Below are 24,630 nucleotides of genomic sequence, written 5' to 3' on the forward strand. Positions count from 1 at the left end.
GAGCGGGGGGATAGAGGAGAAGTGAAACGGGATACGGAGACGGTGTTTCAAACATAGTAGAAGAGGGGCCACTAGTTGGAATTTTGATTAAAGCCGCTCTCTCCGGCGGGTGGCATTCTGTCATTAGCGGGAATGTAGGATAGGGTATTTCACCGACTTTTCCACCCTTCCCATTCCCAGACTGGGCCTTATGATGCAGTATATTTGGCATTCGGGAAAGGGAATACCACCGAGCGGTCCCCACCACCGTATTACTCTTCCTGCTCTGTATAGACGGAGTGGAAGTGTGCATTTCCAAGTCAAGTAGAAAAGCTATAGTTTCTTAATGGTACCATCCATTACCCCCCACCACCACCACCGGCCTGTGGGATCATGACAAGCCTCCAGTTGCCGTCGTCTCTCTCTGTCAGGGCCATAGTGTGCTCACTATATAAAGATATCGGCTGTTGTTAAGGATTACTTCCAGAACATTCCATAAAGTAATGATTTCTATTTGAATCATAGAGATGCTATCTGTGTATGACGGCCGACACTTTACTCTGTTGACCTGTGTGTCTGTGTCTGTGTCTGTGTGTGCGTGTGTGTGTGTGTGCGTGCACGCACACGTGCATGCTCTGACAAGCTGAAAGATGCCCCACAGTCCCTTGTCTATTATTTTGACTTTTATTTTATCGTTTAAAAAAAAAAAAAAAAACCCCGGCCTTTTTATCCCCTCCTCAATCGTATCCATCCAATTACCCCACTCTTCCAAGCCATCCCGGTCACTGCTCCACCCATCCGGGGAGGGCTGCAGACTACCACTCGCCTCCTCCGATACATGTGGAGCCCGTCAGTTGCTTCTTTTCACCTGACAGTGAGGAGTTTCGCCAGGGGGACGTAGCACGTGGTAGGTTCCCACTACCCCCCCCCACAAGTCCCCCCTCCCCCCCGAACAGGTGCCCCCGACCAACCTGAGGAGGCGCTAGTGCTGCGACCAGGACACATACCCTCATCCGGCTTTCCCACCCGCAGACACGGCCATTTGTGTCTGTAGGGACGCCCGACCAAGTCGGAGGTAACACAAGGATTCGATCCGACGATTCCCGTGTTGATAGGCAACAGAATAGACCGCTGTGCTACCTGGACTCAATTACATTGCATTTTAATGTGCAAATTGTGCTTTATAAACTAAGTTTGATTTGATTTTAAAGTGCAAATTGCTATGACAACTAGTGCTTCATGTTACAGAAAAAATGCACCCAGTGTGTTGATGTGTGTAGATGGATGATGGGGAATGATTAGGACTCAAACTTAAACTTACAACTTGGTTTCAAGATCAGGGATCAATCAGAATATCCTTCTTTTTTTTTTCTCATAAAGTTGTCTGAAACTCATTTTCCTCAATAAAATATATAATGGTCTTACAATTTACTGCAATACTCAGTGTTGGGACCTTGCTGTGATAAATTGTGCAGGACTTGTAAAATTGCACAGGAAGTTTAATTTCAGGGTTTTATGTTAAAATGGTTTATTTATCACCCGACGCTGGCCAGCGTAGCGACACAGTTCTCTGATTCTTTGGCGTGAAGATGAGTATTTAGACATGTTGGAATCCAACACTCGGAAACCGGCTCAATGTTAAGATCCAACGATAGCTGTTTAATTTGTGGGTTTAAATTTCTTCTTCTCCTTATTTTTTCAGTATTTACAGAATCTGGCCTATAAACATTAAAATGTGTTACGTTGTTCAGGTTGTTTCTGTCGGGGTAAAACGATTTCAAATATCTTGGTCTCTTCAGATCTGTTGCTCTCTTGTGTGTCTTTGGGAGCCAGTCCAGTTGTCGCCCTTTTATTTGTCTCAACGGTGAGTCTTAGAAGAATTGCTCCACTGTCTTTTGTCTGCCAAGCAGGAGTCCTCTCAGCTTAACACAACAGGAACCGCAATTTCACACACTGTCTTCGACTCGAGCAGCCAAACATGCTGCAATTATGCGCCGAGAAGCTCCGCCACCGTGTGAGATGTATAGCTCTCCATCTACGGCCTTTCTTCTTCCTGTCTTACTGAAGGACTGACAAACAAAGAGCCAACACACTCCTGCGCCTCGGGCGGGGACGCTATACACCGAGGAAAAGAGCCCAAGTCATACTTCCATTATGCTCGCCCTTAATGGAGTTACTCACTAGTTTGTATGAAGCGTTGATGGAACGATGTATAATTTACAGCAGACTCTAGCTAACAATAATAATTATAAAAATCTTTATTTGCATAGCATTTTTCATACAGAGACGTGCAACTCGGAGTGATTTACAATCACAAAACAGAGACAGATAAGCTAGTATGGAAGATGGCAAACGTACATAATTAAGTAAAATGGAAGAGGGAAAAAAAGCAAAAGTGAAAAGCTTTTCAAGAGCTTTTTAAAAATGCAAAGAGACCTTGCCTCCAAGTTGTGTATAGGAAAAGCATTCCGCAGTTTGAAAGTGTAAAAACTAGACAAGCTACCCAAAAACTAGAGATTTAGATAGCCCCAGTGTGTAAGAGAACGGTTTAGGCAACGTTCAACAGATGCGCTACTCCTTGGAGAAAATGTGTCAAATCGGCTCAGACGCTTTAACAAGGAAACTCCCAGCTAAGTGTTCGTGCCGTAGGGATGTGGCCTTATTGCACAGAATCACGGGGGCAATTTCTGAAATCTGTTTCTTCACAGAACCACAATTAAAGGTTCTTTCAGAGAGCATGCTTCCCCCGTTCCCAGAGCAGTCGTATAGTTTCTGGCACGGTGGTGTGATGTTACCGGCCCCCGTCCCCTCCCCCAGCCAGTGTGCATGCAGGCAGCGAGTGCTAGAGCGAGTGATATGACTGGCTGGTCGGCCTCGTGCCCTCTCCCCCAGTTCCCAGTACCGATGTGGTGGTGGGCGGGCGTTGTAGTAGTGGTGGTGGTGGTGGTGATGGTGGTAGAGAGGGGGAGGATTTAACTTCAGCCTGCTGGCTGTGCTCACTGGCTAGACCTTGGAAGCATTAGGCTAGGCCCCCCCCCCCCATGGTCATCCTGCATTTTGCTGTAACATCCCTGCTAACCTCATAAGTTCACTGTGGCGATCTTTGGAACTATTAAGATTAAATCTATGAAACGGCGGCAATCAATCATGTGCCTCGGTGGGCCGAAAGTATTCAGGTTTTCATTGCAGCCGGACTCCACGCCAGCTGATTTCCCTGTGTGGTCCTCCTCTTTGGCTGAAGCTGTGCTCATTGGTGAGATCAGCTAATGTAGTGTTGGGTTAGAATGAAAACCTGCATGCACATGGCCCTCCGTGGTACATGGTTGGGTATGAAATTACTGTTACATATATGAATTTACAGCAAGGACATCAGGACAGTAATTAATAGGGGGTGTAAGAAAATATCAATACACATGAGTTTCGCGATATTATGTTTTGTGATACTGTATTGATTCTCAAAAACCACAATCGATTTTTAATTGATAGTTTACATGCAAAGATTCGTGGCAGATAGTGGTTCATTTTGTGTTATGTGTAAAACCCCGATTGTTAGATAGCAGTGTTGTAGTCTGTCTTCAGCCATTTGACTTTTCCACTCCCAACATAAACTGAGACAGGAACTTGCGTAAACACAAAGAACACAGGCCTGTGAAATTGCAACATATCACCTTCCTTACAGTATCGCAGTATCTATATATATATATATATATATATATATATATATATATATATATATATATATAAAGCAAGAGTGTATGTTTGTATGTTCACTTAAAACTCCAGAAATACTCACTGAAGAACAAAAAGAAAGCTATCTTTAGAATCAGCACTTTCCAAGGATTGCACAGTTCAAAAAATATTTCAAAAGCCCAGTAAAAAATTTGATTTAGCTGCAAAAATGAGTTTATTTTGTGGCGATTTGCGGCGGCGGCAGATTTGTGGCGATTAATACACACATTGGCGAAGAAGCTTGATGAATGGATTGAAATTATGACATTTGATAATTTTCGTTAATAACATTTGTTTATTCGACATTCTTTTATCACATGTATCATATAAATTATCCTATATTTCATCGATTATATCGTAAAGATCAGATCGTGTTGGTTGTTTTGGTGAGAACATTTTCCCCAGGCAGCGCTGGGTACCTCTGCTAGTATTGCAATATATATTGTGATATGTGTCTTATTGCCAGATTCTTGCCAATACACAGCCCTAGTAATAAGACTGTTTCCTTCAAACCCAGGCTGGAGTGAGTTTGTCCCTAGTCAGTTATAGTGGGATCCTGAGGGGGAAGCGATGGCAAATGAATAACCTTGTTTGTTCATCATCTTGTATGTCTGGCGCCCAGTCCTGGCCAACTTGGGAGCCTGCGCGTTTGCATTTGTTTATGTGTGCGTGTGTATTTAAGTGTAATGTAATGGAGATGAGTCTAATGGGGAGTGAGAGGAGGCACGACCAGCGGAGTAATGAAATGCAATGACTCACTTCCTCATCCTGGTGCGGCCCTTCCCCTCTCCAAACAGCCCGGAAAACGAGGAGGCAGCCCTGGTCTGTTTGTGTGCATGTGTTTTGTGTGTAAATGCCTGTTTGTTTAGCATGTATATAGGTGTGGGTGTGGTGGTGTGTGGTGTGGTGTGTGTGTGTGTGTGTGTGTGTCTTTGTGCACGGGTGGTTGTCATGTAAATTAATTGTGGAAGTGAAATACCTTACCCCAAAGACTTCCTTCTCCAGAATGTTCTCAGGAATTTACAGCTCCTGTTACTGTGACGACACACCTATTTTGCCTCCTGAACTTTTCTGTTTTTCACATTTATGTGTCATGGGCTTGCTGAAAGACTGTGTGTGTGTGTGTGTGTGTGTGTGTGTGTGTGTGTGTGTGTGTGTGTGTGTGTGTGTGTGTGTGTGTGTGTGTGTGTGTGTGTGTGTGTGCACGCCCTTGCACATGTGTTTTTAACATGTCCAGCTCAAGGCATGCTCACGAAATGCCTGCTCTATTCCAGGAGGCACGTATAATGGAACAGCCAACTTGTTGGATTAAGATTAATTTTGTGCGCGCGTGTGCGTAAAGCATTTTGAATTAAAATGTTCTGTGAGCGACGTGTGTTACCGGAACATGAAAAATATGAACGAGAACACACACGAGCAAGAGAAGACTATATTCTTGAGTAGGGGTCTCTGAGAAGAAACCAGTATCCTGTGTGAGTCAATAATATTGACCAGCGCTGAAAGGGGCCAGTGTCTTATGTAATCCACAAATGTTTGTGTGTTTGTATGTGCGTGCACGTGACGCCCGAAGGACTCACGAGTTGCTAATGACGCACGAGTTGCAGATAGTAGTAAGTCTGCCGCAAGTGTCTCACTGCCGTCTGTTGTAGCATCCAGTGCCCGTGAAACGCTACCCCCGGTGTTTTTTAGCAAGCCCTCGGCTCACCTGTTGTTTTTCATCTCGCCGTGTCTCCACTTGCGTCCACCGCCGGCGACTCGTGAGATCTGAGTTGATACTGACGTCAGCTGATTAAAGCTGAGGTGCCTTCGCCAAGATGGATAGCCGCTGGCGCCTCTCAGAGACGCGGTGCGGAACGGGTTGGCTACCGGAATCCACTGCGTCCCCGCAGCATCAATCCTCAAAGCCCCCCCCCCACACACACACACACATACACGCTCTCACACCCCTGCCATCACCTTCTCCCCTTGCCTAGGCCCTCTGTCCATCATCCATCCATCTCCACCCTCCCCCTCCTTGTCCTCGTCCTCCTCCACTCCAGTCCAGCTGCATTCCATCCTTTTGTTCGTCCCTTCCCCTTGGAATTTTGTTGGCCTTGCTGTAGGGGGGTGGGGCATGTATGTGTGTGTGTGTGTGTGTGTGTGTGTGGCGGGGGGGTGACAGAGTGACAGAGAGGTGCAGAGACAGAAATGGCAGAGAGGGTTCAATAGAGGAGGGGAAGGATGGTAAGAAAGGATGAGAAGAAAGGGATTCAAGAAAAGCTTAAGGAGGAAGGGGGGTGTGGAAGTCAGATGGCGGGGGTGGTGTGTGTGTGTGTGTGTGTGTGTGTGTGTGTGTTAGCATGTGTGTCTCTCATTAGATTATGCTGCTCCCTGGGGGAACAGCCATTATTGATGGATTGATTGCAGGCCCCGCCCCCTTCACTCAGCTCCTCTGCTATTGGAGGCCATTGATCCTGCGTCTCCCTGGGATATGACAGTCAGCGCATATTTAATTAGCCGCCGGTTGCAACCAATCAGCATTGTGACATGGGGTTTAAAGAAAAGTGCAGCTTTGAGAAGTAAGGTTAACTGTGACATTTCCTTCTTTTTTTTTTCGGGGGGTGGTCAGCAGTGACCGGTGTTTCCCAAACTGTTTCAGCCATCTGTTCTTTTCGCCAGGGGAAAAACGGCTTTTGAGGTTGACACAAAAAAATCTATTTTAAGTAAGCCGCAACGCGTGATAGGAAGCAGGCCTGACTGGCGCTTCAAATTGTAGCTGGCAGCAATACAAAACTTAACCAGTACCATCACTGATATTTTGGCAAATATCTATTTTTTCTTCACTCCATTTATTGCCGGTTTTCCCATTATCGGCTTGTTTAAGTGCAAGCATTAAAGGAGGTTTTTTTTTTTTTTGCCTGAGTCGTCCCGGTCGCTGCTTCACCCCGTCTGCTTATCCGGGGAGGGCTGCAGACTACCACATGCTTCCTCCGATACACGTGGACTCGCCAGCCGCTTCTTTTCACCTGACGGTGAGGAGTTTCACCAGGGGGACGTAGCGTGTGGGAGGATCACGCTATCCCCTCCCCCACCCCCAAAAAACAGGCGGCCTGACCGACCAGAGGAGGCGCTAGTGCAGCAACCAGGACTCATGCCCACATCCGGGGGTCCGGCTTCCCACCCGCAGACACGGCCAATTGTGTCTGCAGGGACGCCCAACCAAGCCGGGGGTAACACGGGGATTCGAACCGGCGATCCCCATGTTGGCAGGCAACGAAATAGCCCGCTGCGCCACCCCGGACGCTTAAAGAAATATTTTAAGTCAAAAGCCGAATGGGAATTCTCATCGCATTATAGTTGCATACTGTCGCCAACTTCCTGGTCAGAATTCCATCAAGTTGGAAGAAAAGGTTTAGACAAATCTAAAGTCTTTTTCGAAATCCTGCTCCCCAGATGTGCAAAAAAATTGTCCTAAATCATTGCTTAACCAGGACCCTCCGTCCTTCCCTCAGCCCTCGGTTACTTTGGGAGGCAGCAGCTCTTTTGGGTGTGTCGAGGTTTGCATCCCCCTCCATCTCCCATGCATGCATATGGATGAACTTTTTGTCATTCGTGTGTGTGTGTGTGTGTGTGTGTGTGCGCGCGCGCAAGACCAAGCGAGACTGACGGCTTTATGACGGACGATATGGTTCGTCTCTTCATGTATAGATGATATGAGCTCTAACTAACTACAGTCAAACACATGTTTTCATCCAATTGGGTGACCTGCTATGAAACGGGACGGATGCCTTTCTGTTCAGGTCTTGAATGATCCGAGATGACGCTTGTGCTCAAATGATGTCCAGGAGAGCGCTAAAACAAGGAACCTAGTTCATGGTCTTTATCTTTATCATGATCTTTATGCTTGAAATAGATAAATAGAATTTAAAAAAGCTGTTCTCTCCCCCGTTCTCTCAGGTGTTCCTGTTCTTCTGTGAGACCTGCTCGGTGCCCATCTGCAGGGAGTGCAGCGTGGGCCGTCACATGGGCCACAGCTTTGTCTACCTGCAGGATGCTGTCCAGGACTCCAGAGCCGTCACAATCCAGCTGCTGGCCGACGCACAGCAGGGACGACAGGCCGTGCAAGTAAGACATGAGCCAGACTGTGTGTGTGTGTATTTGTGTACATCCGTGTCCCTGCAAACACAAGCAAACGATGCACCGGGACGGATAAGTGGAGATTGGCTTGATTCCCTATCGGGTCATTACAGCAGTTCTGAAAAGCTGAGCAAAAAACAAACAAAAAAACAAACTCGCACAAAGCCAAACTCTCACCGCGGCCCAGCCGGAGGGTGAAGTGAGCAGATGTGTCCTTCCATTTTGTGTCAATACAATGGAAGCGGCTATTAGAGCTGATCAGCTCGGCTCTGTTTGAGAGAGAGCAGGCGTAGGGCTCTGAGAAGCCTGGGGTTAGAGGTGGCCAGCTGGCCTAGGAATGGGGTGGGGCACATGGGGTTAGGACAGGAGGGGGCAGGGCTGAAGGTCAAAGGGTAGGAGGAGGAGAGAGGAGGAGGTGTGGGGGGGTGAGTTGAGGTATTTAAAGGATTTCAGAGAAAGGACTAGAGCATTTGGCTTGCCCACATTCACTAAATACCACTCACACTCGCTCTCACTCACACACACACATTCATCCGTGTATACGTGTGCACACATTTACACACACATACGTGTGCACACATTTACACACACACACACCAAGACAAACGCGCTGGAGCCTCTCCTCATTTGCGTAATTGTAGATTGTGGGGGAGCTTCCAAGACCCCCTGTTGGCTCCAGCTGTATACTTCAGAGGAGCGTATGCATGTGAAAAGGAGGAGTGAGAAGAGAAAGAATGTGAGGAGAGGGAATGGTCTCCATGCCAGTTGCATACAGTCTTATCTGTTACCTCGGGGTGTTTATCTGTTATCTCACAATGGCTCGTGCCTCTGCTGCCCTTTATGCAACTCGCCAGTAGTCTTTTTTCCCCCCTTTGTTTTAAAGGAGATATGGGAGTCCCTTTATCTTTTAGTATTTTTATGTAGACCAGTGAAAAGTGGAAAAAGAAACAAAATAAGCCATTGCATGTGTGATTCCACTGTCTTTTTAAATGGCGAAAGGGAAATAAGTGAGTATCAAAGACCTACATCCTGATGACTGTTTGTACTGAAGAATGAGCTGCAGCAGAAATCAAACTCAGTCTATATAGGGAGATTAATACATGGTTTTTACATTTTTGCATGTAATTTCCAAATAAAATGGGTCTCTCTGCTGCATTTAACCCTGTACTTTTCTTGCTGTAGCTATTCTTAAACTCCAACAAAAGTTTCAACCATGACCAGTTAACATTGACCCTGTTTACACTTGGTTTTAAAATGTGGTTTTTTTGCGATCGGATCACAAGTGGATACAAGTGTAAACGACCACCAAAACGTTTTGGGAACCGGTTACTCAAACCACTTGCCAAGATGGCCTGGGACACATTTGACCACATATCTTTTGTAGTGTAAACGCTAATGCCTCCTGATGAATCCCCGACAAGGACGTAACAGGAAATCTTCTTCAGAGTAACGAAATCTGATCACAAGTGGTCAGCAGGACGCATTTGGAGATGCATGATAGACACAGGTGTAAACGACGATGTGTCTCGTTGTCCACTTGTGATCTGATCGCCCAAAGCGCATTTTAAAACCAAGTGTAAACAGGGTCATTGAGTAATAAAGTTCCAAAAGTGCCTATCAACACAGGGATCTCGGGTTCGAATCCCCGTGTTACCGCCGGTTTGGTCGGGCATCCCTACAGACACAATCGGCCATGTCTGCGGGTGGGAAGCCGGTTGTGGGTGTGTGTCCTGGTCAGTGCACTAGTGCCTCCTCTGGCCGGTCAGGGCGCCTGTTTGGGGGGGGGGGGCGGGGACTAGGGGGAATAGCGTGATCCTCCCACACGCTACGTCCCCCTGGTGGAACGCCTCACTGTCAGGTGAAAAGAAGCGGCTGGCGACTCCACATGTATCGGAGGAAGCGTGTGGTAGTCTGCAGCCCTCCCCGGATCGGCAGAGGGGGTGGAGCAGCGACCGGGATGGCTCGGAGAGCGGGGTGATTGGCCAGGGGGGAATATATAATATATATATATATATATATATATATATATATATGTGTGTGTGTGTGTGCACTAAAAGTTGAAATTTCTTGTGAAATGTGTTATTGTAGTCTCCGTAGTCATCCTGTTAGAAACCTTTTAATTAAATCAAGCTAACCAAACCCCTAACCTCAGATTTAAACATTACTCAACCTTCACATTAATCACTACCTAACTACCTAATCCTAAACTTGCATATGCATTGCATGACATTTTAAAATTGTTGCATTTTATTAACTGCTAATGCGCCGCTCGCTGGGAATGTGAATAGGCAGTCCTTGCCGGTCACATGGTTTCCAAGATGCAAACGTCACCAAGAAAAAGGGGTGGGACAAGAGGAAATCGGATGGGGTCTTTAAGCCTTGCTGGAGACTCGTAACGCTAGCCACTATGCTGAGGTCATCTGAGATCACGGCATGTCTCACCTCACTGTTCCCCCTACCCGGAAACCAGAGGGAAGTAGACTTGTGAAAGGGTGTGTGTGTGTTTCACACAGAAATGTTACCCCACAACCAGGTTGTGTGGCACATACTTCACTTTGATTATGAGGGGGAAAAAAAAGTCAGTGTGGAATGGCTGAGTCATAGGAGCCACCACCTACCATCTGCTAATGCGATATGTTGCTCTTGTGCCTCCGTTTGATGCCTGTGTTTGTCCGTCCTGTCCCAGGTCACCCCAGGAGTAACTCCTGATGCCGGAGAATATGTAAACACTCATGCACAGACATACCCTCTCCTGTCCCCTGGGGTAGGAAATTTCCACCCACTCCACACCCATTATCTCCTCTGACCTCTGACCCTGAACTTGTGACCTGCTGGTTGGTCAGAGCCACCTCCCTCTGCAGGCTGATTGGTCAGTTTGACCTTCTTTGTGTCCCAAGCTGCTGCTCTCATCAGAGTGTTGAGACAGAGGGGCTGAGAAAATGAACCTGACTGAGAAACAAAATGATTAAGGGTAAAAAAAAAATTTTTTTTTTTAAATCTACCTGGTTCAAGAGAAGAATGAATGACAAAACATGAGACCAAGGGAGCTGATCTAAAAGTCCAGGGAATAGAGAAAAAAAAAACTCACAACACTTTAAAAGTTGTTAGACCAAGACACTCTGTCCCTCCTCACTGGCTGTGTATTGATTAACCTCCCCCCCTTCCTCTTGAACAACCCCCCCGGTTCCCCTCGTTGGGACCTGATATAGCCGACCCTTTAGCTGCCTGCCTGAAATGGCCCAGCGAAAGGAGAAAAGAACCCTGCTGCCAGGCTTTGTTATCCCAAGGGGTGGGGATTGGGGGGTGTGCCTTAAGACGGGGGTTGCAGATCACAACCTCTCGGGGTTTAGGTGACCTTTGATCCTTGTGGCTGATGTCACAAAGGAAGCCTTATCCCACTCCCCTGCGTCTCTGTGAGGTCCAGCTCACCCTGTGACCTTCCAAAAAACGCCAGAGGAAAAGCCAGATAAAACAGAGGGAGGGGAGGGGGGGGGGCAAAGAAACAAAGGAGAAAAATGTTCATTTTGCTGGTTTACCGACGCTAAGCACCTATCAAGTCCCTGGTCTATGTGATGGTTGTCTTTATTGCCGCCTTTCATAACACTCTGTTTCAAGTATCTTCTCATCACGTCCATGCTGTGTCGTGAAGTAGGCGGTGAACACCTTGTCCACGTCTGATCCATGGATTCGTCGTATTTCAGTAGTATTTCTATTACTGAGTTCTCCATTCTCCAGCCAGTCGTCTCTGGAAAATCCCGTCATCACGTTTTGTCATCTGCACTGCTTATGATACGTACGATCAACAAGGTCAACACAACATTTGGACACGCGGTGAACATGGCGTGATTCGGCCTCGGAATGAAGTCGCGTCATATTGTGTAGCGTGAAATAGCTTATGACTGTTAACATTACTAGTCCCCAACCCTTGCACTTCCCATTTCCCCCATAAAGCCACAGCTGAACGTGAGAAACGAATAGCTCATAATAAGTGAGCAGGTGTCTGCACGTCCATTCACCGGGGAGATGCTGAACAAAAAGAATCCTTACTTTAATGTTTCCTGCTGTTCTGTATCCTGTTTCCTGCCCCCCCACCCCCACTCCATATTTAAGCTGAGTAATGAAATGAATAATGAGTAATGAAGTCCAGAAACGGCACAATAGTACATTTAACATCCCTGTCTTCCTATGTGTGATTGAGCTACTGATTCATTGTCCTTCTTTGTTTGTTTCAGTATTTGAATCGGCGCCATCACAGTCATGCTAGACATCCCACATCGTGTTTTGACAGTTTTTTTTTCCCCCTCGCTCCATTTCCGGCTTTTAACTGCTCCATTTGAATAGCAAATAGGATGATGAGGGAGGTGTGGTGCAGAATTGTGACACCCGTGTTGCCTTGTGTCCCCAGCTGAGCATGGAGAAGGCCCAGGCTATGGCGGAGCAGGTGGAGATCAAAGCGAAGGTGGTGCAGACCGAAGTGAAAGCCATTGTCCTCAGACACAAAAAGGCCCTGGAGGAGAGGGAGTGTGAGCTACTGTGGAAGGTGAGCTACTTTCTGAAGTCCCTCTCGCTCGCGGTCGCATACTACACTACACTGTTACAACCCCCCACCACCACGGTTTTACACTGTGCCGATAGGTAAATATACATGCAGACCAATAACCCCACCGTAAACCTTTACATTTATTACTCCAACTTCAGAAGGGGTCATATTTACACTGATCTTTGTATAACTTGGTGAAGGTCAAAGTTGGAGTAACCGTAACTAGGGCTGTGCGATATGACGACATATAGCATGTGATGATAGATAGAAAATGTCTGTCATTTCATATTAAACTCTATCGTTTATTTAATTGTGTCGCAAATCACACTCTTTACGGCAATGTTTTTCGTCATTTGGACGACCCTTTCCGCTCTTTGCACTGCACGGATGCAGGCAGGAAATTTGTATGAAGGCAATACAAACAAACATGGAGGACAGTGAATGTAACACAGAACGGGGTTAATTCCGAACAGAAGGACTCCGACCAGCCAGGACAAAACGAGGAGCTTGTACCTAAAGAGGGGCAACTTCTATAATATTGATGTGGTTTGGGTATGAAAAGTCTGATGCGGACCAGAAAACTGTGCTTTGCAAAATATGCCGCATGCCGGTCCCCACAATGACAGACTCAAACACCACAAGCTTCTTTTACCACCTACGCAAGAATCCTGTCAATTTCTGCCAAGGTTCTAAATAAAAGGAGAAAAATAATTAATATGAGTAACTACCTTTTATTTGTCCAGTGTGTTATTCAAAATGTAATAACAAATGGGCCTTTCCATGTGGTCATTTTATATAAACTATTCATTGAATTTACAGAAAATGTGCTATATCGTGATATATATCCTTATCGTGATATGAATGACCTATATGGTGAGCTGTATCGTTATCGTGATATGAATGACCTATATCGTGATATGTATCGGTATTGTGATATGAATGACCTGTATGGTGATATCTATCGTTATCGGGATATGAGTGACCTATATCGTGATATGTATCGTATCATGACGTGAATGACCTATATCATATGTATCGTTATCGTGGCATAAATGACCTATATCGTGATATGTATCGTTAGTGTGATATGAACGACCTATATCGTGATATGTATCGTTATTGTGACATAAATTACCTATATTGTGTTATGTATCGTTATCGTGATGTGAATGACCTATATCATGATATGTATCATTATCACGATGAATGGCCTATATCATATGTATCGTTATCGGGACATGAATGGCCTATATCATGATATGTATCGTTATCAGGACGTGAATTACCTATATCATATGTATCGTTATCATGACGTGAATGACCTATATCATATGTATTGTTATCATGACATGAAAGACCTATACTGTGATATGTATCGGTATCGTGACATGAATGACCTATATCATATGTATCCTTTATCGTTACGTAAATGAGCTATATCATGATATGTATCATTATCATGACCTGAATGACCTATATCATGATATGTATCGTTATCGAGATGTGAATGACCTATATGGTGATATGTATCGTTATCGTGATCTGAATGACCTATATCGTGATATGAATGACCTATATCGTGATATGTATCGTTGTCGTGACGTAAATGAGCTATGTCATGATATGTATCATTATCATGACATGAATTACCCATATCATGATATGTATTGTTATGGGGACATGAATGACCTATATCATATGTATCGTTATCATGACGTGAATGACCTATATCATGATATGTATCGTTATCGTGACATGAATGACCTATATCATATGTATTGTTATCATGACGTGAAAGACTTATATCGTGATATGTATCGGTATCGTGACATGAATGACCTATATTATATGTATCATTATCATGACATAAATGATCTAAATCGCGATATGAATGACCTATATCGTGATATGTGTCGTTATCGTGATATGTATGACCAATATCATGTTTTTTATCGTTATCGTGATGTGCATGACCTATATCGTGATATGTATCGTTATCGTGACATGAATGTCCTATATCATGATGCGTATCGTTATCGTGATATGAATGACCTATATCATTGTGTATCGTTATCGTGATGTGAATGACCTATATCATGATATTTATCGTTATTGTGATGTGAATGACCTATATCATATGTATCGTTATTGTGACGTGAATGACCTATATCATGATATGTATCGTTATTGTGACGTGAATAACCTATATCATATGTATCATTATCATGACATGAATGACTTATATCATATGTATCGTTACATGAATGACCTACCTCATATGTATCGTTATCGTGACATGAACGACTTATATCATGATATGTATCGTTATCGTGATATGAATGACCTATATCATGATATATATCATTGTCGTAATGTGAATGACCTATATCATGATATGTATCGTTATCGTGATATGAATGACATATATCATATGTATCGTTATCGTGATATGAATGACCTATATCATATGTATCGTTATCGTGATATGAATGACCTATATCATGATATGTGTCGTTATCGTGATATGAATGACCTATATCAAGATATGTATCGTTATTGTGATATGAATGACTTATATCATATGTATCGTTATTGTGATATGAACGACCCATATCATATGTATTGTTGTCGTGATGTGAATGACCTATATCATGATATGTATCGTTATCGTGATATGAATGACCTATATCATGATATGTCTCGTTATCGCGATGTGAATGACCTATATGGTGATATGTATCGTTATCGTGATGTGAATGACCTATGTCGTGATAGGTATTGTTATCATGACATAAATGATCTATAGCATGATATGTATCGTTATTGTGATGTGAATCACCTATATCATGATATGAGATTTTGGTCATATCGCACAGCCCTAATCATAACACAATTAAGACATGTACATTTATGATCAGTCTTTCAAGTTATTAGCTCATGTATAACCCTCAATTGGGTTTATCTTTAATATTTAATTTTGCGCCTGCAAAAGGTCACCTGACCCAATGATCACGATGTTGGAACAATACAACCACGAGTCATTAAGCTGACAGACGGCTAACTCTCGGTCACGTTGGCAAATAGGAATGCTCACATATTGGAGAAATTATTTCAACCACATAAATGCTTGACTTGAAAATGTGGCCTTAAACTGGTTGCTACCGGTAATAGTGGCGTTGGTTTGCATGTAAACGCACTGTAATGTTTTCCTCTGCTTCTTTTCCGACCATCTTGCAACCCTTTTCACCATCCTTTCAGTTGCCGCTCACTCCATCTGCGTTTTTACAGGGACTTTTAGGTTTAACAGACACAATGCCTGGTTCCGCGGGTACTGTTCTGTCCAGTGAAGGTGTTTTATGGTCGGCTTGCCGGGCAAGAGGACGTCTGTGGACATATTTTCACACATGCCTACCGCCCCACGGTCGTAATGTTAGACACATTCATGTAACAGTGGTATGGTGGCTATGAGGCGTGGTGGTGTTATTGTGTGTGTGTGTGTGTGTGTGTGTGTGTGTGTGTGTGTGTGCTCATATGACCATCTATCCCAAGGCCACACCAGTAGGGAGCAGGATCATTATCTATTGACACACCCTGAAAATAGGGGCAAGTTTGTTTCACAAGTAACTGTTTTGTGTGTGTGTGTGTGTGGCCATTATTTTTTGCTTTATTTGTGGATGGTGGTGCATGTGAGACACTTGTGAGTCTTACAACATATTGGCTGAGTGAAGCCGTATCCAGATCACATGCGCAGGAAAGTGAGAATTTAGACGCAGTTAAAGAATTCAGACAAAGTCGACCATGCCTGCTGCACAACATACAGAAACTGCAGCTAGCTGATAACTGCAGTGCAGTAAAAATAAAGTCGGCTTTATCAGACAAACCTCTATGTTTCACATTACTCTGAAGAAGAGAGGATGTGTTTCACCTCTGAAACCAGTGCTCCCCCCGTTGGGGTTTAAGAACTGACTACTCTTCAACACAAGAACGACCAAGTCGGTCATTTTGACCGTTTCGGGTTTTCAAAGTTTAATAATATTGTGGAAAAAAAAAAGTTACAGACCTGCCGCTCCCTGAATGCTCCTAAAATTGTCTATATTTGCTTTAAAATTAGTTTTAGATCAATTGCACAAAAAACAAAATAAAATTATGATCTACCTAAAATGGCCATGAGCGGTCAAAATGACTGCTCGTAATTTGCGCGTTATGTCACTATTTATGACGTGTGTTGGTCGCATCATTTCCTTCGTGACGTTGATTGCTCCGTCCTAGAAACACACTAGCGTTCTCCAGTGCAGAGCTACAGTCTAAACTTGATTATTGCCAACATGTCTGGTTACAGACGCCGTTTCCGACGCACCATGACTACCACCAACGCGTTGCAGTATTTACAGGTGTTGGACAGTGGCGATGTGAAATTGTTTGAAAAATAGTATTAAAGTTGTTAAAATGTTAATTTTGGGGGTGTCCGGGTAGCGTAGCGGTTTATTCCGTTGCCTACCATCATGGGGATTGCCAGTTTGAATCCCCCGTGTTATCTCCAGCTTGGTCAGGCGTCCGTCCCTACAGAGACGATTGGTTGTGTCTGCGGGTGGGAAGCCGGATTTGGGTATGTGTCCTGATCGCTGCACTAGTGCCTCTTCTGGTCAGTTGGGGCACCTGTTCAGGGCAGAGGGGGAACTGGGGAGAAAAGCGTGATCCTCCCACATGCTACGTCCCCCTGGTGAAACTCCTCACTGTCAGGTGAAAAGAAGCGGCTGGCGACTCTATTGTATAGGAGGAGGCGTGTGGTAGTCTGACAGAATGTAGAGTTTAAAACCGGCAGTCATTTTGACCGCCCTGGGCCGTTTCAGGTAGGAGTGAAATCCCGCTCGTTCCGAGTGTTAAATGGTTGACAAAGGTGTGGCACATGCACAATCTGATAGTCATGTGCCTGTGTGTGGGTGTGTTGCTAATCTGTTAATTTTACACAATATCCACCGGTCTACCGTTGGAAAAAAAGCCTGTAGGCCAACCCTTCTGCTCAGAGTGGGCCTGTAACGTCGTAAAAACTGCCCTATCTGCCTCCCCCAGGTCTGACAACTCCTGTGTGTGTGTGTGTCTCGGTGTGTGTGTGTGTGTGTGTGTGTGTGTGTGTGTGTGTGTTGCGCATGTGCACATGCACGAATTAATGGTATAAGAGGCGAGGTCAAAGTGTCACACAAGAGGTTTTCACTTACCTGTGTTCCCTCTTTAATGCCCCGTATAGGGCAAAAGAACATACTTGATCCTCAGCCTGACTTGGTTCTCTGATTGTCATTACAGGCATCTCTCTGTCTGTCTCTGTCTCTCTCGCTCTCTCTCTCTGTCTCTCGCTCTGTCTCTCTCTCGGTTCAATTCTATTCAATTCAATATGTGCTTTATTGGCATGACATATGTTTGTGTACATATTGCCAAAGCATGTAAAGCAACAACACAACACAACTATGATTATAATAACGGCAACAACAATGATTATGATATCAAACAACAACAATAGCAATAGGTGCTGTCACCTATTGCTCTGTCTCTCGCTTTCTCTCGCTTTCTCTCGCTTTCTCTTCTGTCTCTCGCGCTCTGTCTCTCCCTCCCTCTCTCTCTCTCTCTCTCTCTCTCTCTCTCTGTGTCTCTCTCTCACTTTCTTTCTCTCTCTGTGTGTCTCTCGCTTTCTTTCTCCCTCTGTGTGTCTCTCTCGCTTTCTTTCTCTGTGTCTCTCTGCCTCATTTTCTGTCTTGTTTTCCCTTCTCTCAATCTTTATCCCCCAGGTTGCTTTTACTTTTCTTTTGAAGTAATTGATTCTTTGTGTGTGTGTGTGTGTGTGTGTGTGTGTGTGTGTGTGTGTGTGTGTGTGTGTGTGTTTTAACGAACTGAAACTTGCCGCCGGTCCCAAGAGTCATTTGGCTCTTTGTGCTCAGTAACCATAAAGTGTAACCCAAGTCCCCACAGATGCAAATTACAGTCCTGCTTGTAACAAGGCTCAACAAAAGACCATCCTCCCCCCCCCCTCCCTCTCTGAGACACCCTTTTTGTCATTGAAGACTCCCCTACGCGCCATCAAACGTTCCCCATAGCATAGAAATAGTCAAACTATTGTGCTCTATTCTTTTTGTTAGGTGACGGTAAGTAAAGCCACTACTCAGCTCCTGCACCCCTGTGTGGTGATTTAATCTTGTTTTTTCACTCCAGTTAAAACGTGCAAAATGGTTTGGAGATTAGCGTTAATTCAGTCATCTGGATGTCACTGGCTTAATGGTTTCCATTTGCTTGTTTCGGTTCACCACCCTGTGTCCTGTCTGCACCCCTCTGGTGTCTTGTTGAGCTGTATACTTTGGTGGCTTGTCGATGTCTTGAAGGGTTGTAGGATGCCTTATGTTAGTGCTTTTATCAGTGGCGGCTGCCGCTAAAAATTTTGGGGTGGGGGGGCAGCACACCTGACTGCTGCTTTAATGTCCACACAATCACAGAGATGTTAAGAAGGACAGTGTAGCCTATAGATTTTATCATGGTTCATAGACGGTGGATGATTGATAGTCGAGACGAGGTGTGGTGGGGGGTGTGAACATGATTGACAGCCATGAGAATTGCCCAATCACATTAGATCAAAAAACATTAAAACAATACCAATTCACTGCCAATAAAAGTGGGAGTGTCTGGGGCGCACAGAACTGCGCCCCATGGGAAATCTGAAGAAACCAATCAGACAGCAGCCTTAGGTCACCTGCTCACCACAAGTTTGAGGGCTTACATAAGGTATGGTTTGGCCGACACCCCTCACCCAGGAAGTAAATGTATTCAGACAGAAATCAACCAAATACTATTTGGAACCAATATTTAATGCTGCTGACAGGCGCTCACAGACTGAAAAACACTGTTTAAGTAGATTTTCATCTCTTGATTGAAGGGGGCAGTGCCCCGGCACCCTGTACTGGCCAGCCGCCACTGGTGTTTATACATTTGTTCCAGCTGTAGGTGCCATGATGGGGGAACGTTATTCCCCCCGTTGCTTTACTATTGCAGTTTCTTTTTTGTCCCCCCCTTTTTTTCCCCCCCAATTGTATCCGGCCAATTACCCAACTCTTCTGAGCCGTCCTGATCGCTGCTCCACCCCCTCTGCCAATCAGGGGAGGGCTGAAGACTACCACATGCCTCCTCTGATACATGTGGAGTCGCCAGCTGCATCTTTTCACCTTACAGTGAGGAGTTTCACCAGGGGGATGTAGCGCATGGGACGATCACGCTATTCCCCCCAGTTCCCCCTCCCCCCTGAACAGGTGCCCCGACCAACCAGAGGAGGCGCTAGTGCAGTAACCAGGACCTATACCCACATCTGGCTTCCCACCCACAGACACACCCAATTGTGTCTGTAGGGGCGCCTGACGAAGCCGAAGGTAACACGAGGATTCGAAGCGGAGATCCCCGTGTTGGTAGGGAATGGAATAGGCTGCCACGCCACCCGGACACCCCCACTATTGCAGTTTCTTAGTCTAGCTGGCACTGGCTAATGCGCACTGTATATTATAATATGCGACTATGAATGTGTATGTTGAATTTTGTAGTTCTGTATTTTGCTTGACCTGATCTTTTAACAAATCTGCTCCCTGTGGAGGAAATTTAAACATCTGCTTCCCTTCTTTCTTTCTCTAACCTGTTGTGCTGTCCATCCCACCTCCTCTGCGTGTCCCCATCTAGGTGGAGAAGATCCGTCAGGTGAAGGCCAAGTCTCTGTACCTGCAGGTGGAGAAGCTCCACCAGAGCCTCACCAAGCTGGACAGCACCATTGCCACCGTCAGCCAGGTGCTTGACGAAGGCCGTCATCTTGACGTGCTGCTGGCCCGTGAGCGCATGCTCACCCAAATCCACGAGCTCAAGTCCCTCCGGGGCCTCCTTCAGCCGCAGGAGGACGACCGCTTCATGTTTACGCCCCCAGACCAGGTATTCATCAGAGATATGCAGGGGGAGGTTCGGGGGTGTCCTTCAACAAGGGGGTTGGGATCTAAAACAGGGTCATGGACTGCTGTTTGGTCTGTAAACATAAACCTGTGCCAGTGTCGCAGAGCACCACTGAGGTTATATATTGGGCCAAAAAAAGGACTGCAGTAGAACTGCTAATACAGTAAATTGATCTAGAGCTTTTCTAAGAGGTGCAGCACTCTCTTACTTTTCTGATGAGAAAGACCATATTGATTAGTTAAATGTGTAATACACTGGAAGTCGCTCATAGTGATTACAGTTATAGTGATCAACGGCTTACGCTGATCAAAAGTCACCATACAGAATCGTTCCTATAGTAACTCTGTGTAAAAAATCCGGATATTGTGATCAAACAGTCTACCTGAAGTGATCATTTTGGGTTTTTCATACTTGAGCAATAAAAGAATACCATTTTAAACCAAGGTAATTCAGTAAATCTAATGTTAAAATTTTTATTTTTCTGCTTATTCCTGTGATACTGAATGGCACCACCTTCGCTCCACAAATCCTGCATTCCACCTCTCAAATCATCTGATAGTAAGTCTCTGCCTAAAGTGGAAGAGACTTAGTTTCGTTATTAGGCCTCGGCCTACTGTTGTTAAAAATATACTCAGGCAACGATAAGTGATGTTACTGTAACCCATAGTCTATTCCTAAAGTCCTGTTTAAAGCATTTGAAGCTGTAATTTTGCCACAATAAAATAGCTGATGGTAGAAAACTGTCTTTCAGTCAATTAAATCCAGTGAAATGGAGAAGTTGTCTGTTTCATTAAAGCGGCTTTGGACATCTTTTCAGCACCCCCCCCCCCCCCATAGCGTTTCCAAGTGTTTTTATTTGCGCCGCTGTCGTAAAGACAAGTGGATCGCTTTACGGTTATCAGCAAGACTCAACCGTAAGAATCCCAATTTGAAGGCGTCCGGGTGGCGTGGCGGTCTATTCCATTACCTACCAACATGGGGATCACCAGTTCGAATCCCCATGTTAACTCCGGCTTGGTCAGGCGTCCCTACAGACTGGCCGTGTCTGCGGGTGGGAAGCTGGATGTGGGTATGTGTCCTGGTCGCTGCACTAGCGCCTCCTCTGGTCGGTCAGGGCGCCTGTTCAGGGGGAAGGGGGACTGGGGGGAATAGTGTGATCCTCCCACACGCTACGTCCCCCTGGCAAAACTGCTCACTGTCAGGTGAAAAGAAGCGGCTCCACATGTATTGGAGGAGGCATGTGGTAGTCTGCAGCCCTCTCTGTTTCTATCACTCTCCCTTCTCGCCTTCTTCGCCTCCTCCGTCAACGGGATTCTTTTTCTCTTGCTGGGTAGAGTTTCCACTGTCACTTCAGTTGTTCCATCGTCGGCCATTTCCGCTACTGGAGATAGCTACCAGGGAAAACAAAAGCGCTACCCTCTTCTTGTTTTGGTTGCGCAATGGTTGATGCACTTTCTTTGTGCCGTAAAGCAAGCCGTCATTTTCCCGCGAGATCGTACCCAGTGGCAGACAGAATTGCATAGTGAACGCGAGGCTCATAGGGAACCAATCTAAACATTGTTGTCATTATTCTATAGCCATTACATTGTGCAATCAACATTTACTTCATAATGATAAGTTAAAGCAAAAAGTTGTCTACTGCTGCTTTAATGTGTATACTCATCAATAAGGTGATCATCCAAAAAAGGAAAAAACATTGATCGGCTGCTTATAGTGATCATATCGGCCTGGACAGATATGATCACTATAAGCGGTTTCAACTGTATTGAAATCGTTATCCAATGAACTAACTCCCTCCTGTTTCCCACAGGCCCTGTACATAGCCATTCAGTCCATGGGTCTGATCAGCAGCGGAGCCTTTGCCCCTGTCACCAAAGCTCATGGCGAAGGTCTGAAAACCGCACTCCGGGGCAAACCTGCCTCCTTCACTGTGATTGGGTATGACCACGACGGAGAGCCACGCCTTTCTGGTGGAGACGCGGTGTCGGCCATCTTCATGTCTGGTTCCGACGGTAACCTGTCTGTGGCCGAGGTGACGGACCATCAGAATGGCTCGTACACTGTCAGCTACCTGCCCAAGAGCGAAGGGGAGCATCTGGTGTCGGTCCTGGTGTGTAACCAGCACATCCAGGGCAGCCCATTTAAGGTGATGGTGAAGTCGGGACGGAGCTATGGAGGGCTTGGGTCACAGGTGTCGGCCTTTGGCTGCGAGGGCGAGGGAGATGGACAGCTGTGTCGCCCGTGGGGCATCAGCGTGGACAAGGAGGGATACGTGGTGGTGGCTGATCGCAGCAACAACCGTATACAGGTAGAGCACTGTTTTATTACTCATCTCTGACTTCATCTTGCTTTTTAATTCACATAACTCCATATGTCCCTCCTTTGCTAGCTGTTCCCTCTCAGCAAGCTTTTTCAACACAAGCTTTTTTGTCACTTTGCACTTTCACGCTAGAAATAGTCACGTTGCAAAGGATGCAGTGTAAGGTGAATTGAGCCGATCAGCCATGTTTATCTAAAACCTATTGCTTGATAGAAAACTAAATCTAGCATGGTCGGCTTTTTTTATGACAGTTGTTGAAGGCAAATATTGTAGCGCATCTTACAAATAATATAATTTAGTTTGATTAAGGGACTTTTTGGACAACTGCCTTACTTCCCCTCTAAAATCACCCTGATCATTGCTAGAGTTCAAAGTTGAAAGACACATATATCTGGTGAACTTCTTTAATATTGCAATACATCATGCAATACATAGTACAAGCAAACAAGTATTTCAACGTTACTTTTCCCCCAATATTATTCAGCCTTAATACACACACATACACACACTCACACACACACGCAAAGCTCACAAGGTTTTGAGTTTTTCTTCTCCTTTCGGCTGCTCCCGTTAGGGGTCGCCACAGTGGATCATCCGTTTCCATCTCTTCCTGTGCTCTGCATCTGCCCCTGTCACACCAGCCACCTGCATGTCCTCCCTCACCACATTCGTAAACCTCCTCTTTGGCCATCTTCTTTTCCTCTTCCCTGGCAGCTCCAGCATATCTCCTCTGATAGTGTTAAATTGCAGGCATGATCGCAATGTCAATGCAAGACAGTGACCATACTTTCATGAGAGAATAATACCTGTATATCCTCTACTGAAGACTTCGTCAAATATTTTAGGAAGGTGCCTTCTTTCATCCTTCTCTACATCATCATCATCATCTCAGCAGAGGAATGGGCTGATAAATTTTTAGAGCTTGAACATGCATCCTGTCTCTTTCTTTTCCCCCAAAACCCATAAACCATTATATTTCAACATGGTTGCTATTGGAACACACTACTGTCCAATGTCCGATCGTTAACTTTGTGTCTCCAAATGTTTTCCTCCAACATTCCTCAGATCTTCAAGCCCTGTGGTGCCTTCCACCATAAATTCGGCTCTCTGGGTTCTCGGCCTGGTCAGTTTGATCGTCCAGCTGGGGTCGCATGTGACAGTCAGAGACGCATCATCGTGGCTGACAAGGACAATCACCGAGTGCAGGTATGCAAGCCCAAAGGAAATGCAGCTGAGACCTTGACCACATATAAATGGATATTTTCCCCCTCCGTTTAAAAAAAAAAAAGAAAATCTGTTCACATGACCTTCCTTTTACAACATATCTTTGTTCACAAGACAACGCAAAAACAACTACAAACACTCAGTCATGCCAGGCCAGTAAATGGCGATAAAGTCAACATCAACAATACATTAAATACCAGAGAAGAACATTGTGAGCATGCGTAGTGAGCTTATTTTCCTTTGGCAGTAATGACTTAAAAACAAAAACAATAGTGACTAATTCTTTTTTTATTTATAGTTATTTTATATCAGTTTATTCACCTTTATTTATGCTATCACCTTTCTGGCACATGGCCCAGGGTGCTACGTATAAGTTAAATTAAAAAGGCGTTTTAAAAAAATCCCCCATTTTAGTGACCTGAAACTCCGTTTGCGTGTGGATGAGAGTCCGAAACGTAAAGTAAAATGTTCGTTTTGCAAAATATCCGTGTTAGTGTGGACAAAGCATGAGCTGATATTGTTTTGCTGTTACATTGTCTTAAAACATGCATTGGAAATTTCTTAAGATGCATGCTAAACTCTACAGGGACTGTGAGCATGGATGTTTTAGATTTTGAATGAGATTTTATCTTCGGATCCTTGTACAATCCAGTCCAGGTGAAAGTCTGAACGTTTGAGTCTCCACAACTTCCAATTCCATGGTGATTTTAGAGAAGAGGTGTATTCATATTGTCACTGCACACAGATTATCTTTCAT

General features: G+C 45.0%; 1 protein-coding gene across 1 annotated transcript in view; it reads left to right on the top strand.

Annotated features, from left to right (window-relative positions):
• Positions 1 to 24,630, top strand: part of trim71 (tripartite motif containing 71, E3 ubiquitin protein ligase) — a 44,899-nt gene that overhangs the window by 13,972 nt on the left and 6,297 nt on the right. The window contains exons 2-6 of the mRNA XM_056298328.1: positions 7,645 to 7,812; positions 12,230 to 12,364; positions 20,069 to 20,311; positions 22,140 to 22,637; positions 23,715 to 23,855. Coding sequence (XP_056154303.1) covers positions 7,645 to 7,812; positions 12,230 to 12,364; positions 20,069 to 20,311; positions 22,140 to 22,637; positions 23,715 to 23,855 — 1,185 coding nt within the window. The remainder of the gene's footprint in view (positions 1 to 7,644; positions 7,813 to 12,229; positions 12,365 to 20,068; positions 20,312 to 22,139; positions 22,638 to 23,714; positions 23,856 to 24,630) is intronic.

The sequence above is a fragment of the Lampris incognitus genome, chromosome 18 (genome assembly GCF_029633865.1).
Source record: "Lampris incognitus isolate fLamInc1 chromosome 18, fLamInc1.hap2, whole genome shotgun sequence".
In the NCBI taxonomy this organism is placed as follows: Eukaryota; Metazoa; Chordata; class Actinopteri; order Lampriformes; family Lampridae; genus Lampris; species Lampris incognitus.